The 16,328-nt window shown below is 41.4% G+C and overlaps 3 protein-coding genes across 9 annotated transcripts in view; 1 reads left to right on the top strand and 2 right to left on the bottom strand.

Annotated features, from left to right (window-relative positions):
* The window catches only part of LOC127532991 (UDP-glucuronosyltransferase 2A2-like), a 38,614-nt gene that overhangs the window by 6,425 nt on the left and 15,861 nt on the right, over positions 1-16,328 (bottom strand). The window lies entirely within an intron of this gene.
* The window catches only part of LOC127530249 (UDP-glucuronosyltransferase 2A2-like), a 58,068-nt gene that overhangs the window by 30,441 nt on the left and 11,299 nt on the right, over positions 1-16,328 (bottom strand). For 3 of the 6 annotated variants that reach the window (XM_051944953.1, XM_051944956.1, XM_051944957.1), the window contains exons 1-2: positions 15,368-15,486; positions 9,296-10,305 (exon numbers count right to left, since the gene is read on the bottom strand). In XM_051944953.1, coding sequence (XP_051800913.1) covers positions 9,296-10,305 — 1,010 coding nt within the window. In that variant the 5' untranslated portion in view covers positions 15,368-15,486. Of the gene's footprint in view, positions 1-390; positions 486-5,618; positions 5,773-9,295; positions 10,306-15,367; positions 15,487-16,328 lie in introns of those variants that run through there. The other 3 variants (XM_051944955.1, XM_051944954.1, XM_051944965.1) reach the window with 3 other exon arrangements.
* Positions 3,447-16,328, top strand: part of chrna5 (cholinergic receptor, nicotinic, alpha 5) — a 51,287-nt gene continuing 38,405 nt past the window's right edge. Inside the window, exon 1 of the mRNA XM_051944981.1 lies at positions 3,447-3,492. The gene's annotated coding sequence lies outside the window, so the exon portion shown is untranslated. The remainder of the gene's footprint in view (positions 3,493-16,328) is intronic.

Genomic DNA, 16,328 nt, shown 5'->3' with positions numbered 1-16,328 from the left:
CCACCCAGGAACAGAGCTACATCTACAGAGTGGTAGGAATACCAGGACATTCTGAGTGATGCTGGTTTCAGGTGAGCTGCACCTTTGTGTCTCATGACAAACTCGATCCAGAAGAGGGCGTTATCCATCGGTGTTATTGGCTGATCTCTGTGCAGCCTGGACAGTCTCTGCATGTTCATCCTGTAGGAGGGTTCATTCAGGACCTCTTCGATAGCTTTCAGGAAGTTGTTGTCTTTGTCCACTGTAGATAATGTAAGTATCTTAGCTGCTCCTCTGTCTTCTAATCGGATCAGGTTGTCATATTGGTCAAATGCCACAGGGAGACCAACAACTGGGACTCCATGATAAATAGCTTCTTGGACTCCATTTGTTCCTCCATGAGCCACAAACACTTTATTTTAGGATGTCCTAGGAGGTCGTTCTGAGGCATCCAGTCCACCAATAAAGTGTTGTTGCCCAGAGTGTCTGGCCTGCTGGCTTTATAACTCCAGATGACTTTCTGAGGAAGTTTAGCAAAAGCTGAAGCAATCTCATTTGCCATGTCAGCAGGTAGTTCACTCACGAAAAAGTCCCCCAGAGACATGAGTGATGGACGTCCATGCTCTCCCAGAACTCTGCACAAGACTCCTCCAAGTGTTGAGGCGAGAGGGTTTTGCAGGTTTAAACCTGGAACCCTCCCATGTACATAACATTAAGGCATTGTTGGGACGAGGGAATTCAAAACCACAAAGTCCTGCTCCTCAGTCAGCCAAATTTCTGCACCAATCATTAAACTGGTAAATAAGTCATTAATTGGGTCCAAGAGTATTTGTCACATATTTTCCTGTATATCTTGTCCTTTGCCACCCAGATGCTTTTGGTGTTTGGGACACTACATAGAATCACATTTTAACTCTCTGAAGAAAGGACATCTTAATCAGTTATAAACCAGATCCCATGACAGGAATATAAGATATGGGTGACGGGGCAATGGCAAGATGAGCTTCTTCTGGTATGAGCCAGCGAACATTATAAACCAAAAGGAAGGTTCAAATATTTGGCAAGAATGATTCCACCTCCCAGCAAGGGTCCAGTGAGGACCAGGTCAAACTTGGTGTCATTCAACATTCTCATGAACTTTTTGTCATCGAGCATTCCTGATAAATATTCACCCAAGCCTCTGTGAGCTTCAGTAAGTGTGCCAAGCATTCCAACAGCCAAATGGAAAGAACTTGTCAAGGGAAGAGCTCCCCGTGAAAATCTATGATCTCAGAAATGATTCTTGAGATGAACTCCTTATCAAAGCCAATTTCTATTGGAACTGTGTAGGTACTGTAATAAGTAGAATCCTTGATGTACCAGTTTTGGCTGGAACGAATGATAGTTAGATTGTGTCCTCTGGAGTGCAGAGCTTGAAGCAGGATATCCATATTTATCCAGTGACTGCCTTCAGTAGGAATGACCAAGATGTTGCCACTTTGACAGGTTGTGGAAGAAGGATGAGCACCAGCAAAGCACTGCAGCAATAGATCAGCCTCATCTGGAACAAAAAAACAATAGCAATCAGTTGACTAAACGGCAAAATGTTATTACATAGCTCAGGGAGCAACAGATTGGCCTGCAGCTGCCTCTCTCTTCTGTAGTCAACCTGAGGCCTTGAAACAATGTTCTGCCCACAGCACTGTCTTATTGGTTACATGTCACAACTATCAACTAATCAACATTTGTTCTAAACTTACTTACAATAAATATTAGAAGGACTGGAGCGCTATGAAAAGTAAATTTGTTTCTTTATTCTTCAATTGAAAAAAAAGTTGCTCCAATCGCAAAACATGTTTTCAATCAGAAAAAACTTCACTTCAATCAAAAAAAAAACGTTTTCAATCAAAGAAAAAACTTGTTCAAAGGCAAAAAAGAATATTTGAGACCCAAAAAATTGCATATAAACACATTTTTTCTTTGATAGAATTTTGTTTTTGTTGAAAATACATTTTTTGATTGAAGTCATATTTTTGGATTTGAGCCATATTATGGGTAGGGACATTTGTTTCTTTATTACTCAATGAAAACAAAGCAGCCCCAACCTCAAAAAATGTTTTCAATAAAAAAGTCACTAAAAAATTCAATCAAAGAAAAAAAACGTTTTCCCAATAGAAAAAATATTTGAGACTTAAAAACAAATGCATTCGAACACGTTTTTCTTTGTTGAAATTTTTTCATTCTTGAATTCAGTTTTTAATTGACTGAAAATATATTTTCTGATTTAAGTCATATTTTTGGATTTGAGCCATAAATGAGTAGGACGTTTGTTTCTTTATTACTCAATCACAAAAGATAATACTTCAATCAAAAAAAATTATTTTCAAATCAAAGCCAAAAAAAAAAAAAAAGTGTTCGGAGTGTTTCGACTTTGTTTGGCATTCAAACACCTTTTTTCCCGATCAAAGTGAAAAAAGTTTTGAAGCCTGTTTTTGCGATTGAGTCATTTTGACACAAACATCCCACAGTGGGCGGATGCTCTCCATTGGTCGGGCATGTTTGAGTGACAGGTGTCCACACCAATGACGAATGTCTCTCCAGAAGAAGCGAGAAGCTAGCTACTTGTGTGCGGGGAAGTCCAGTCTTTTCTATGGGAGACGCCAGTGTTTACAAACAGTGATGTCACGAAGTCACGTGATTCCGCGCTGGTTGGCAAGAGGAACCAGAGGAACAATGGCTGATGATAACAATGCGAACTATCCTTCCGTGAAATTGTCCCGATTATGCTCAATCCTATCACCTGAAGGCCCGACAAAGAATACGTGAGTAAGCTGAGATATCAGGGCAACAGTAAAACCTTGCCAGATCCCTACAAATGTTGAAGACTGGGTGGTTGACAATCCTTCATTGTGGCCGGTGTTTCAAGATTAACTGGTGATCCGATCAACTGGTGATTCTAGCATTTCTGAGACAGATGTTTCATCGGCGTGGCTTTCAGAACCCCTTACCGACTAACCAGGAAATAAACACTGGTAGCAACTTGTTTCTAAAAATGGAGATTTCTGCTGTTTTAGTCATTTTGGTCCTGACAAAATATCTGGAAATAAGTCGCGTTCTCATCGTAGGAGTCATGCGCTCAGAGCCAGCCCAAGGCATAAAGCGAGTTAAGCGGTCGCTTAGGGCCCACCACCCCGGGGGCCCCCAGAGTCCTTAATAAAAGCAAGTGTAATTGTAAAAAAAATTAGAAAAAACAAAAACAATGAATAACCATTGTTCCGGGTTGTACAACAATCATTTTGGTATAATTTTGTAATGCCAGCTAGGTTGCCAAGTATGTCAACCTTCGATGGTATCAATAAGTGGACCTAGTTACTCCTTGCGGCAGAATACCTTAGCGGTTCAGTGACAGTGTCATTGCTCAATGGCGGACAGAAGCAAACAGAAATGTTGCCGTCCAAGAGAATGTACCTCTCAGGGGCACAAAAAGAAAGAGAAAACGGTTGGAGGAGCAGGAAAAGAAAAACAAGGATAAAGGTAGGTTGTATGACTTTTTTGTTTGATAATGTTGTGAGCATCGAAGTTTAGGGGCTCAGTCTGAGTCTTGTTTGCCACAGTGCATTTTTCTCCTCCGGTTGGATATGTGGTAATTGCAATTACATTTTCTAACCTTTAATATATAACAAATCCCTTCACTGAACCCAAAATTATCTAAATCCTCGACTCTAAACATAACTGGAATTAAAAACCCGTTAAGGTTCAGCGGCCCGCAGGCGGACATTTCCTTCACCGACATTTATTTTTACTTGATTGACACTGCTGGGCAGTTCACCCACCCAAAATATATAATTATGACATTAAAAAATAATATATCTTCTGTTAATCTTCAAACAGATCAAAGAAACGTCAAGAAGTTGCTGTATTTTGTCTGCAGTATGGCTTCTAATGTAACAGTAACAGAATGCACAGCATTGGTGATCGAAAATAGGACAATTCTAAAAAACGATCTCTAGACCGCATACAGAAACAAATATGGTTACAAATATGAGGCTTGCTGGCTTAAGAGATGTTATTGAATATGCTTCATTCGACTTTAGTATGCTTTCAATCGCTTAAAAAGTGATTCGGTAACACATGACAACACTGAACCAAACCGAAAGTGTAGAGATCGCTTCATGCGAAGGATGTGAACACTAAATCAATATCTTTTGGTAAATAAGCTCAAAGTTGGACATACTAACATGCTAATTGTTGAATAGTTTATCTGAAGAAAAGTGGGAGCCACAAACACGATCTCTGCTGCTTTCCTGTTGATGGCTGAAGTCACCGCCATCTTCTCTCTCCTGAAATCGGTATTCGGTGAAATTTCAAGCCTGATCCTTCTCAAAAACGCTTCGTACAACCAACAACTACACACGATATTACCATTGGTGGTAAATACATGTGCAATTTCATTCATGAAAGCGATAACTTTACATATTTGTTTCAAACCCGAAACCGTTCTCCGTAGCAAGCCGTTATGTTACTGCTGGTTCTTGCCAACCAGCAGCGGATCTTGTACCACGTGACATAGCAATGACGACACGCTGGCGTCTCCTATGTGCGGCTGACACTGCATCTGTGGTTGCAGGCGCAGGCACTACTTATTCCACCGCCAAGCTGCAGCTGCATTGTAGTATCCACGATACTGAATTTTATGTGAGTACAATGCCTCAGCACACTTCATATTATAGGCTATATAAACACTGTTAAGCACGTTATATTAACGCAGTGGATTAATATCTCATTGCAGGCATCCAATGGCACAACAGTATTTTAGTGAGGTTTAAGGGATAGGTTTGGGCTCTGTCATCAACAGAGTACCTATTGATTTGGAGTACCTCCTGTTTGTATGCAATCAAAGAGTTGCAGTTTGCTCGAGCTGGTGCACAATATTTGGAATTCCTGCAGAGCTGGTCGATTGATGTCTGCAAGAGCTGACTGCAGTGCTCAGCTCACATCTAGCACAGGATACTGTTCCTCCGCTCTACAACGATATAGCCACCACATGTTGGACAGGGAAAGTAGGACGGCCGGTGTTGTCCAAATATTGTGCACCAGCTCAATATTGATACCTTCCTCATTATCCATAATAAAATGTATATTCTCCTATTCCTCTTTCCATAATAGACAGTTACGCTGCTTTTCTCGAAAGTCAGTTCTATTGACATAAAAATAGGTAGTGTCTACAGATACGGACCCGTACCCCTTGCCTGTGGCCTACGGCACTTTCCTTTCTCATAAATATTAATGAGCCGGACATAAATATTAATGAGCCGGCTGAAGAATGCGCTTCGTGATTGGCTGGTACAGATGCTACGGGTACGGGTCCGTACCTCTAGCATCAACCATAAAAATACTTTAGCCTTTTGAACTACACATCACCATTTTTAGTGTAATAAGACAATTTGCACTGTTTATACTGCTCCACAAACTCTGTAAATCATGAAAGCCCATTTGTAGTGACTTTTATTTTTCTAAAAGTTCAAATGTGATTTACAAACTGCCCCTGTATTTTAACAATCTCTTCTCCGCTGACCAAGCTGCAAAGTTACCTCATACATTTCTTTTGCGTTTATTATAATATACTTTCAGACTGCCTTAGTGGAAAGGTTTCTACTTACTGTTGTCTGTATTGTTGCTCCACACAGAAAAAATCACAGAGATACAAAACTGTTTCGTACAGCACCAGTATGGAAGACCAGTCTGTATTTATATATTCCAGACGGGAGGAGCTGAAGCATGATTCAGAATGCACTGTGACCCAGTGGGGCTCCAGAGAGTGAAAGGTAATATCTGCTCAATGTAAGAGCAAAGAGCCACGATAAAGAGATTACTGATTGATAGGATGAGTACCTGGGATGCCTTTAATGGCTGTGGATTGCAAATAATCATAAATTCAGACTTGAAGGTGCACTATGAACAGTAATAAGTGCTCATACAGCTGCTTTGGCACCACTGTTTTTCTAATTATCATTTATTTAACAATAATCTGAAACTCTCAAGGCCAGCTTAACACAAGATGATGTGATGATGATCTTGGCCACAATCTGAGAATAAACAATGGACTGCATATGAAACAGGCACATGCGGCCCTTGATTCCCAAAGTGCCCTTTGGTCAAAGTTGTTTTTTAAATTTTATTTAATTTTATTTAAGTTAGGTTTTTAAATTTTATTTGTTATTTCTGTATGGTGATCTAAATTCAACTTCAAAATACTAATAATTATTTGAAAGGCCCAGTGGTGACCACATCAGAGTTTGAACTACTGACCTTCTGAGCAATAATCCAGAGATTTAACCATTGCACTACCACTTCTATATTACATTTGACATGAATATGGGTTGTTATAATTCAGCCAGTTATATTGTCAGGTTTGTTTCTGTATGGTGTTTCAAATTCGTGCTCCATGTGCCCCCTTGAGCACCTGCCCCTCCAAAGGCCTCTGCACAGCCCTGACATGAAATGTAATTGAAATTGTGCTAACATCAGTCTGCTGTGGATTTCTTCTACTGAGAACATAAAAACTAACTTGTCAGTGTGTTTGGCAGTATGACAGGATTTGGATGTTAATATCTTGTCTTGACTCACTGGAGCCTGTTTTTATTAACTTTGCTGTTGTAGTGACAACAAAGAATAATTGCCAATACTGATCAATTCATGTTGGAATTGTCCACCTCAAAAACTGTAATACGGTGTTTCCAGACAATCTGACACTGAAACTCTACAACCTGGGACTGTCCACATCGCTATGTCACTGGATCGGGGACTTCCTCATCAACAGGCCTCAGGTGGTTAGAATGGGAGACAGTACATCCTCTACACTGATCCTGAGCACAGGCACACCGCAGAGATGCATGCTCAGCCCAGCCCTTTTCACTCTCTTCACCAGCGACTGTTCTACCGTCTACTCCACAAACACGGTGGTGAAGTTTGCCGACGACACCACCGTAGTGGGTCTCATATCAGACAATGATGAGATCCACTACAGAGAGGAGATCCAGCAACCTTGTTCTGAACACCAGCAAGACCAAGGAGGTCATTGTGGACTCCAGGAGGTCCAGGAGGACAGAGCACGCTCCTCTGTTCATTCAAGGGAAATCCGTCAAGCATGTTGACAACATCAAGTTCCTGGGTGTCCACATTACATCTGACCTGACCTGGTCCCTGAACACAGCTCACCTAGTAAAGAAGGGTCAACAAAGACTTTTCTTCCTCAGGAAGCTGCAATGTGCTGGTCTCTACCCACAGCTCCTTATGTACTTCTACAGAGCCACAGTAGAAACCATCCTCGGTCTCAGTGCAACAGTGTGGTACGGCAGCTGCACAGCTCAGGACAGAAATGATTTAGTGCGGGTGATGAGAACAGCAAAAGGGATTGTTGGATGTCCTCTTCCAGATCTGGACTCAATATATGCAGGCTGGGTCCTGAGGACGGCCCAACGTATCGCCGCTGACCCCATCCAACCAGGATATGGATTGTTTGTTCCACTTCCCTCAGTAAATAGTTCAGAAACAGAAAAACTTTAACTTCCAGACTGAAAAACAGTTTTTATCCCAAAGCTGTCCAATTCATTTCCCCCCTGCATACACAAACAGACACACGATGTGCGATAAAGAACTGAATCTTGTACTGGTCTGCACTGTACCACCCATCTCATCACTCATTCTGCACCAATTCTAAATACATATATCTTATATGTCTAAATAGTCTGCTTTTTTCTATGTTTTCTCTATAGCTGAGAGTCACCAATCGAAGCTAAACTGTGTGAAAACATCACAACAATGAAGAGTGTTAAAGAATGAACAAATCAGAACCATGCAACTCACAGCACAATTAATCTGAAGGGAGATTTTAGGTGCAGACTGTTAACCTACAGTCACTGGTAAAAGACAAAGATTGTAGTGCTTTCTTTCAAGTAGGGTGTTTTATGCAGAGTTGCATCACAGTTTTGTCCCAGCCCTTGTTTACTTTTCTCTGTCAGTAGGTGAAAAGGCTCTTTCTAATATTTACTGACCTTTTATTTTTTAACCTTGTACCTCTACAATTAGATGTTTGCTTTGTTTTGGGTTTTTTTGGTTTGATGTCAGCAGTTCTGAACTGAGAGGCCACGGCTGTTGGGTTTAGGTGATACGTCCGTCCAATAAATATCAAGTTTGTAGATGAACAAGCAGAACAGATTGATTGTGCAGTTTACTGCTCGCCTATTCTTGTTCCCGTATTGTGAAATGCTTTCTTTTCAAATGTTTAATAGAGACACAAAAAAGGCTGGAGCAGATTCAAAGTCTGTCCACTTCTCACACTTTTGCAGAATTGATTACATTGACCACCTTTATTACATTAGCATCTCAGAAAGAGGATGCTGCACCTGGTGGATGCAGGTAGCAACACAAAAACACACATATACGCAATAAAAAAAAAAAGAATTTAACACCACGATAGTTATAAATGTACAGCTGTATTATTTCTACAATACTTGTCATGCAGAGGGTCACAGCATCCAGTTACTTCATTCAAATGAAAGAATACAATAATACATATAGAGAGCAAATCAAAACCTGTAAACCATTTTCTTGGTAAAATCATGGCAATGCTTTTTAAGTCTAGATTTTTTGTGTTAATTCTTCAACCTTAAAATAATATCAGGAATCAATGAATCCATCTCCACATTAGTGTTTAATTCTTCAATCAGTTTCATGTCAGTATTCTGTATATCTTTTCATTCATTACTCACGTTTGATTTTAGGTTTACACATTGCATTACACAAACACCTAATCAAGAAGAAAGTAGTTAAAAACATGAGCAACACAGCTCCACCCAGGAACAGAGCTACATCTACAGAGTGGTAGGAATACCAGGACATTCTGAGTGATGCTGGTTTCAGGTGAGCTGCACCTTTGTGTCTCATGACAAACTCGATCCAGAAGAGGGCGTTATCCATCGGTGTTATTGGCTGATCTCTGTGCAGCCTGGACAGTCTCTGCATGTTCATCCTGTAGGAGGGTTCATTCAGGACCTCTTGGATAGCTTTTAGGAAGTTATTGTCTTTGTCCACTGTAGATAATGTAAGAATCTTAGCTGCTCCTCTGTCTTCTAGTCGAAGCAGGTTGTCATATTGGTCAAAAAACACTGGGAGACCCACAACTGGGACTCCATGATAAATAGCTTCTTGGACTCCGTTTGTTCCTCCATGAGCCACAAACACTTTTACTTTAGGATGTCCGAGAAGGTCGTTCTGAGGCATCCAGTCCACCAATAAAGTGTTGTTGCCTAGAGTGTCTGGTCTGCTGCCCTTATACCTCCAGATGACTTTCTGAGGAAGTTTAGCAAAAGCTGCAGCGATCTCATTTGCCATGTCAGCAGGCAGTTCACTCACAAAAGTCCCCAGAGACATGATGATGACTCCATGCTCTCCAGAACTCTGCACAAACTCCTCCAAGTGTTGAGGCAGAGGTTTTGCAGGTTTACACTGGAACCCTCCCATGTACACAACATTCGGCATTGTGGGACGTGGATATTCAAACACAAAGTCCACTCTCATCAGCCAAATGTCTGCATCAATCAATAACTGGTAAAAGTCTACATCTGGCCCCAGATACTTGTCACATACTTTCTGATATACTTCCTTTGCTGCCAGATGCGCTTGCATTTGGGATACTCCAAATAAAATCATGTTTTTAACTCTCTGAAAAAAGGTCATCTTATCAGTTAAGCCAGATTGTGCTATAGGAATATAAGATATGGGTGAAGGGGCAATGCCAAAATGAGCTTCTTCAGGTATGAGCCAGCGAACATTATAAACCAAAGGAAGGTTCAAATATTTGGCTAAAATAGGTCCACTTCCCCAGCAGGGGTCAGTGAGTACCAGGTCAAATTTGGTGTCAGTCAACATTCTTATTAACTCTCTGTCATCTATAATCGCTGATACATATTCACCCACAATTGTGTGAAACTCAGTAAACATGCCAAGTATGCCAAAAGAAAACTGAAGAAATCTCATCAAAGGAAGAGCTCCCCGTTCAAAATCTATAATGCTCGACATTATTTTTGTGATGATCTCCTTATCTAAGATCCTCTCTACTGGAACTGTGTAGGTACTGAAATACGTGGAGTTATCCTTGATGTACCAGCTTTTGCTGGAACGAATAATAGTTAGATTGTGTCCTCTGGAGTGCAGAGCTTGAAGGAGAATATCCATGTTTATCCAATGGCTGCCTTCAGTAGGAATGACCAAGATGTTACCACTTTGACAGGTTGTGGGCAGAAGGATGAGCAGCAGCAAAGCACTGCAGCAATAGATCAGCCTCATCTGGAATAAAAAACAATTAGCAATCAGTTGACTAACTGCAAAATGTTATTACATTGTAACTCAGGGACCAACAGATAGGCCTGGCCAGCTGTTGATTCCGATATTTGTCATTTTTCCAATTATCAATAACATGATTGTTATTAACCAAATACTGATAAAATAAAATAAAAGTGTTACTTTGACTCTGATGCAGCTGACTCTCTTTGTCTGTCGTCACCCTGAGGCCTGAAGCAATGGTCCACCCACAGCACTGCTTTATTCAACGTCCTCTACCTCCTACAATGTGCCCTCATATACCTGGATGTTGGGGGGTGCATAGTGAGGATGCTATTCTTCGACTTCTCTAGTGCTTTTAATACCATCCATCCCAGCCTTCTCCAGGAGAAACTGAACCTCATGACTGTGGACCCCCACCTCGTGACCTGGATTTCGGATTATCTGACAAACAGACCACAGTTTGTCCGAGTGGGGGGCTGTAGGTCCTCAACACTGACCTGCAGTATTGGAGCACCTCAAGGCACAGTGTTGTCGCCCCTCCTCTTCACTCTTTACACCTCTGACTTTCAGTACAACTCAGATACATGCCACATGCAGAAGTTTTCTGATGACACTGCAATTGTGGCGTGTATTAGGGAGGGTGAGGAGGGGGAGTACAGGGGCCTGGTGAAGGACTTTGTGGAGTGGTGCCAGCGCAACAAGCTCCAGCTGAACACCTCTAAAACAAAGGAGCTGGTGCTGGATTTCTGCCGGGCGCCCCCTGCTCTACAGCCCATTGACATCAGTGGATCTGAGGTGGAGGTGGTCTCCACCTACAAGTATCTGGGGCTGCAGCTGGACAACAGTCTGAACTGGGCAGCAAACATGGATGCTGTGTACAAGAAGGCGCAGAGCAGGATGTATTTCTTAAGAAGGCTGGCATCCTTTAAAGTTATTCTAAGTTATTGTACATGTTCTATCAGTCAATTGTATCTAGTGGTCTTTTTTATGCTGTTGTGTGCTGGGGGGGCAACGCGAAGAAAAGGGACACTCTAAGGCTGAACAGGCTCATAAGGAAAGCTGACTCTGTGGTTGGACTCGGCCTGGACTCTGTGGAAAAGGTGGTGGAGCAGAGGACGCTCTCTAAGATCAGGGCGATCCTTTCCGATCACAGCCACCCCCTAAATCCTGTGGTGTCTGGGCAAAGGAGTTCTGTTAGCTCCAGGTGCAGTGCCTTGTGAAAGTATTCGGCCCCCTTGAACTTTTCAACCTTTCGCCACATTTCAGGCTTCAAACATAAAGATATAAAATTATAATTTTTTGTCAAGAATCAACAACAAGTAGGACACAATCATGAAGTAGAATGAAATTTATTGGATATTTTAAACCTTTTTAACAAATATAAACCTGAAAAGTGGGGTGTGCAATATTATTCGGCCCCCTTGCATTAATACTTTGTAGCGCCACCTTTTGCTGCAATTACAGCTGCAAGTCGCTTGGGGTATGTCTCTATCAGTTTTGCACATCGAGAGACTGAAATCCTTGCCCATTCTTCCTTGCAAAACAGCTCGAGCTCAGTGAGGTTGGATGGAGAGTGTTTGTGAACAGCAGTCTTCAGCTCTGCCCACAGATTCTCCATTGGATTCAGGTCTGGACTTTGACTTGGCCATTCTAACACCTGGATACGTTTATTTGTGAACCATTCCATTGTAGATTTGGCTTTATGTTTTGGATCATTGTCCTGTTGGAAGATAAATCTCCGTCCCAGTCTCAGGTCTTTTGCAGACTCCAACAGGTTTTCTTCCAGAATGGTCCTGTATTTGGCTCCATTCATCTTCCCATCAATTTTAACCATCTTCCCTGTCCCTGCTGAAGAAAAGCAGGCCCAAACCATGAGGCTGCCACCACCATGTTTGACAGTGGGGATGGTGTGTTCAGGGTGATGAGCTGTGTTGTTTTTACGCCAAACATATCGTTTTGCATTGTGGCCAAAAAGTTCGATTTTGGTTTCATCTGACCAAAGCACCTTCTTCCACATGTTTGGTGTGTCTCCCAGGTGGCTTGTGGCAAACTTCAAACGAGACTTTTTATGGATATCTTTGAGAAATGGCTTTCTTCTTGCCACTCTTCCATAAAGGCCAGATTTGTGCAGTGTACGACTGATTGTTGTCCTATGGACAGACTCTCCCACCTCAGCTGTAGATCTCTGCAGTTCATCCAGAGTGATCATGGGCCTCTTGGCTGCATCTCTGATCAGTCTTCTCCTTGTTCCAGGTGAAAGTTTAGAGGGACGGCCGGGTCTTGGTAGATTTGCAGTGGTCTGATACTCCTTCCATTTCAATATGATTGCTTACACAGTGCTCCTTGAGATGTTTAAAGCTTGGGAAATCTTTTTGTATCCAAATCCGGCTTTAAACTACTCCACAACAGTATCTGGGACCTGCCTGGTGTGTTCCTTGGTCTTCATGATGCTCTCTGCACTTTAAACAAAACCCTGAGACTATCACAGAGCAGGTGCATTTATACGGAGACTTGATTACACACAGGTGGATTCTATTTATCTTCATCAGTCATTTAGGACAACATTGGATCATTCAGAGATCCTCACTGATAGCCTAGCCGCGCTAGACAACCCACGGCAACGAATTTAATTCTCTGCCAGGGTGGGTCAAGTTACCCTCCATAAGGCTCGAGGCTGGATTCTCCTAAAACTGGCCGGACCAATCACCATGAAGTGTAGAGTCAGAAGGCGGGCGTAACGAAGTGACGACAGAGGTGTGACGATTCTGACAAACAACCGGCGCACAATAAACAGTTATCTTTCGACTCGGCCTTGGCCACAGCCCTTAAAGATTTGAAGCTAAAATTCAACTTGAAAGATAAACAAAGGACGGCACTTAAGTGTTTCATTGAGAAGAAAGACGTATTTGGACTTATGCCGACGGGATATGGCAAATCCTTAATATACCAGTTGGCTCCGCGGCTCCGCTGGTTGGAAAGCTAATGGGACTTAGCCACAATCCGCCGGTGCTCTAGGAACTACGTCAGCCTATTCGTTGCGTTGATTGGTTGTATACCTACCCAATTGCTGCAGAGGGATTTGATAGACAACCTTTTAGCCCGCCTCCCTCCCTGTCGAGCTTCCCTCGACCCTTGTGCCGTCAGAAACATGGGTGTAGCATGGCTAGGCTACCTTACTGAACTTCTGGAGTGAGTTTGCTGCACTGAAAGTAAAGGGGCCGAATAATATTGCACGCCCCACTTTTCAGTTTTTTATTTGTTAAAAAAGTATAAAATATCCAATAAATTTCGTTCCACTTCACGATTGTGTCCCAATTGTTGATGATTCTTGACAAAAAATTAAAATTTTATATCTTTATGTTTGAAGCCTGAAATGTGGCGAAAGGTTGAAAAGTTCAAGGGGGCCGAATACTTTCACAAGGCACTGTATCTTTCATTGAGCTGCTCCACAGAAAGACTTAAAAACTCGTTCGTCCCTCGTGCCATCAGGCTGTATAATGGAGCCACTTCAGGGAGGAGCAGGAGAGACTGATGCTGGTCCTGAACTTTGTGTTTCAGTGCCTTAATTTAAAGCACCTTATGGAGTTGCACTTCACTTTTTAATGTTGGATTTATTTATTATGGCTGTTGCTATATGTCTTTTTAATTGTACTTTTTAACTTTATTTCTATTTCTGTGTTTATGAATGTGAGCAACGGACTATTGTATAATTTCCTTTGGGATTAATAAAGTATCTATCTATCTATCTATCTATCTATCTATCTATCTATCTATCTATCTATCTATCTATCTATCTATCTATCTATCTATCTATCCCGGTCTCACACGTCACGATTATCAGCACTGAAAGCTAATGTTTACAGAGAGGGACAGATTAGTTCTTTAGAAGAGCAGAGGAGCTCTGGTGGGGTGGAGGAGCTGTGTTTCCAGACTGAAGTAGTAGATGTTGCTGAAACACCACATCTTCGACAAACTTAACCAGTTTCCTTATTACACTGAAAATGCCAAAACAATGTGCTTGTTTGTGTCAGTGCACCTTGAAATTATTTTGCGAACACCGCTAGACTAAGGCTGTTACTATGGTGATTGATGTGCCTCTTAGCCTGCGGTTAACACAACAACTGAACAAGAACCACAGCCATCACCACAAGTCAAGAAACTGGTTACTTTCACTGTGGCTAATCCGAGCAGCTAAGTTCAGACGCAGCCACAGATGACCCTGAAACCGTGTCCAGAGAACACCAACAAGCAATGCACTAAGATTTGGATTTAAGTCGGCAATAAATGTCATCGAACAGTGAAAGATTAACTAAACAGAGATGAACAACAGACATAACTGCAGGAGACTGTTTAGTCTCAGTCTCACAGTAAATAGAGGAGAGCGTCTGAACATCACATGATGCTCTGCCATCATCACTGCTATTTCTATTGGATATATTCAGTCACAGCAATCACTACTCATGAAGTAACCGAGTTATGAATGACAGATTCCCTTCCATCACATGCTTTTAATATACAGCATTTAAGATATATCTGTTCCAAATATTGGCCAACAGTGTTTGTTGATTATGAATGATCACCATCAGTATTGGCCATGAAAAAAAAACACATCAGTCCATCCCTACTGTAACTATACGTGGTCATTTTAAATATTTTTTTAAAACTTTGTTAATCCAAAATGGGAACAATGATACCTTCCTCATTATCCATAATTGTACCCTTCCCCTTTTCCATAAGAGACAGTTATGCTGCTTTGCTTTAGAGTCAAGTCTTCTGACACAAAAATGCTTTAGTCTTTGAAACTACACATCACCACTTTTAGTGTAATAAGACATTTTGCATTGTTTATGCTGCTTTACAAAGTATGTAAGTCGTGAAAGCCCATTTGTGGTAAATTATTAGTTTTCTAACAGTACTACAGCAAATTCAAATGTGATTTACAAATTGCCCCTGTATTTTAGCAATCTCTGCTCTGCTGACCAAGCTGCAAAGTTACCTTGTACATTTCATTTGCGTTTATTATAATATACTTTCAGACTGCCTTAGTGGAAAGGTTTCTACTTACTGTTGTCTGTATTGTTGCTCCACACAGAAAAAATCACGGAGATAGAAAACTGTTTTGTACAGCACCAGTACGGAAGATAAGTCTGAAAAAACTACAGACTGGTCTTCCGTACTGGTGCTGTAGGAAGCAGTTTTCAGCTCCTCCCCTCTGGAGAGGAACTGAAACATGATTCAGAATGCACTGTGACCCAGTGGGGCTCCAGACAGTGAAAAATAATAACTGCTCAATGTAAGAGCAAAGAGCCACGATAAGGAGATTACTGATTGATAGGATGAGTACCTGGGATGTCTTTAATGGGTGTGGATTGCAAATAATCATAAATTCAGACTTGAAGGTGCACTATGAACAGTAATAAGTGCTCATACAGCTGCTTTGACAATATTGTTTTTCTCGTTATCATTTATTTAACAATAATCTGAACCTCTCAAGGCCAGCTAAACACAAGATGACATGACAAAGATTTTGGACACAATCAGAGAATAAACAATGGACTATATGTGAAATATAATTGAAATTGTGCCAACATCAGTCTGCTGTGGATTTGTTCTACTGAGAACATAAAAACTAACTTGTCAGTCTGTTCAGCAGTATGACAGGATTTGGATGTTAGTACCTTGTCTGGACTTACTGCAGCCTGTTTTAGTAACTCTGCTGTTGTAATGACAACAAAGAATAATTGCCATTACTGACAAATTCATGTTGAAATTGTCCAACTCTGGAACTATGGATAAAAGGCATTAAAGAATGAGCCAATCAGCATCATGCAGCTGACATCGCAATCAATCTGAAGGTAGATTTTAGGTGCAGCTTCCAAAGCTATAGTCACTGGTAAAGAAATAGATTGTAGTGCTTTCTTTCAAGTCGGGTGTTTAATGCAAAGTTGTTTCACAGTTTTGGCCCAGCCCTCGTTTATTTTTCTGTCTGCCAAGAGGTCAAAGGACTCTTTTCATTGTTTACTGAC

The sequence above is a fragment of the Acanthochromis polyacanthus genome, chromosome 2, assembly GCF_021347895.1.
Source record: "Acanthochromis polyacanthus isolate Apoly-LR-REF ecotype Palm Island chromosome 2, KAUST_Apoly_ChrSc, whole genome shotgun sequence".
Classification (NCBI taxonomy): domain Eukaryota; kingdom Metazoa; phylum Chordata; class Actinopteri; family Pomacentridae; genus Acanthochromis; species Acanthochromis polyacanthus.
Note: the sequence above shows the minus strand (reverse complement) of the source record. Positions and strands in the feature narration are given on the sequence as shown.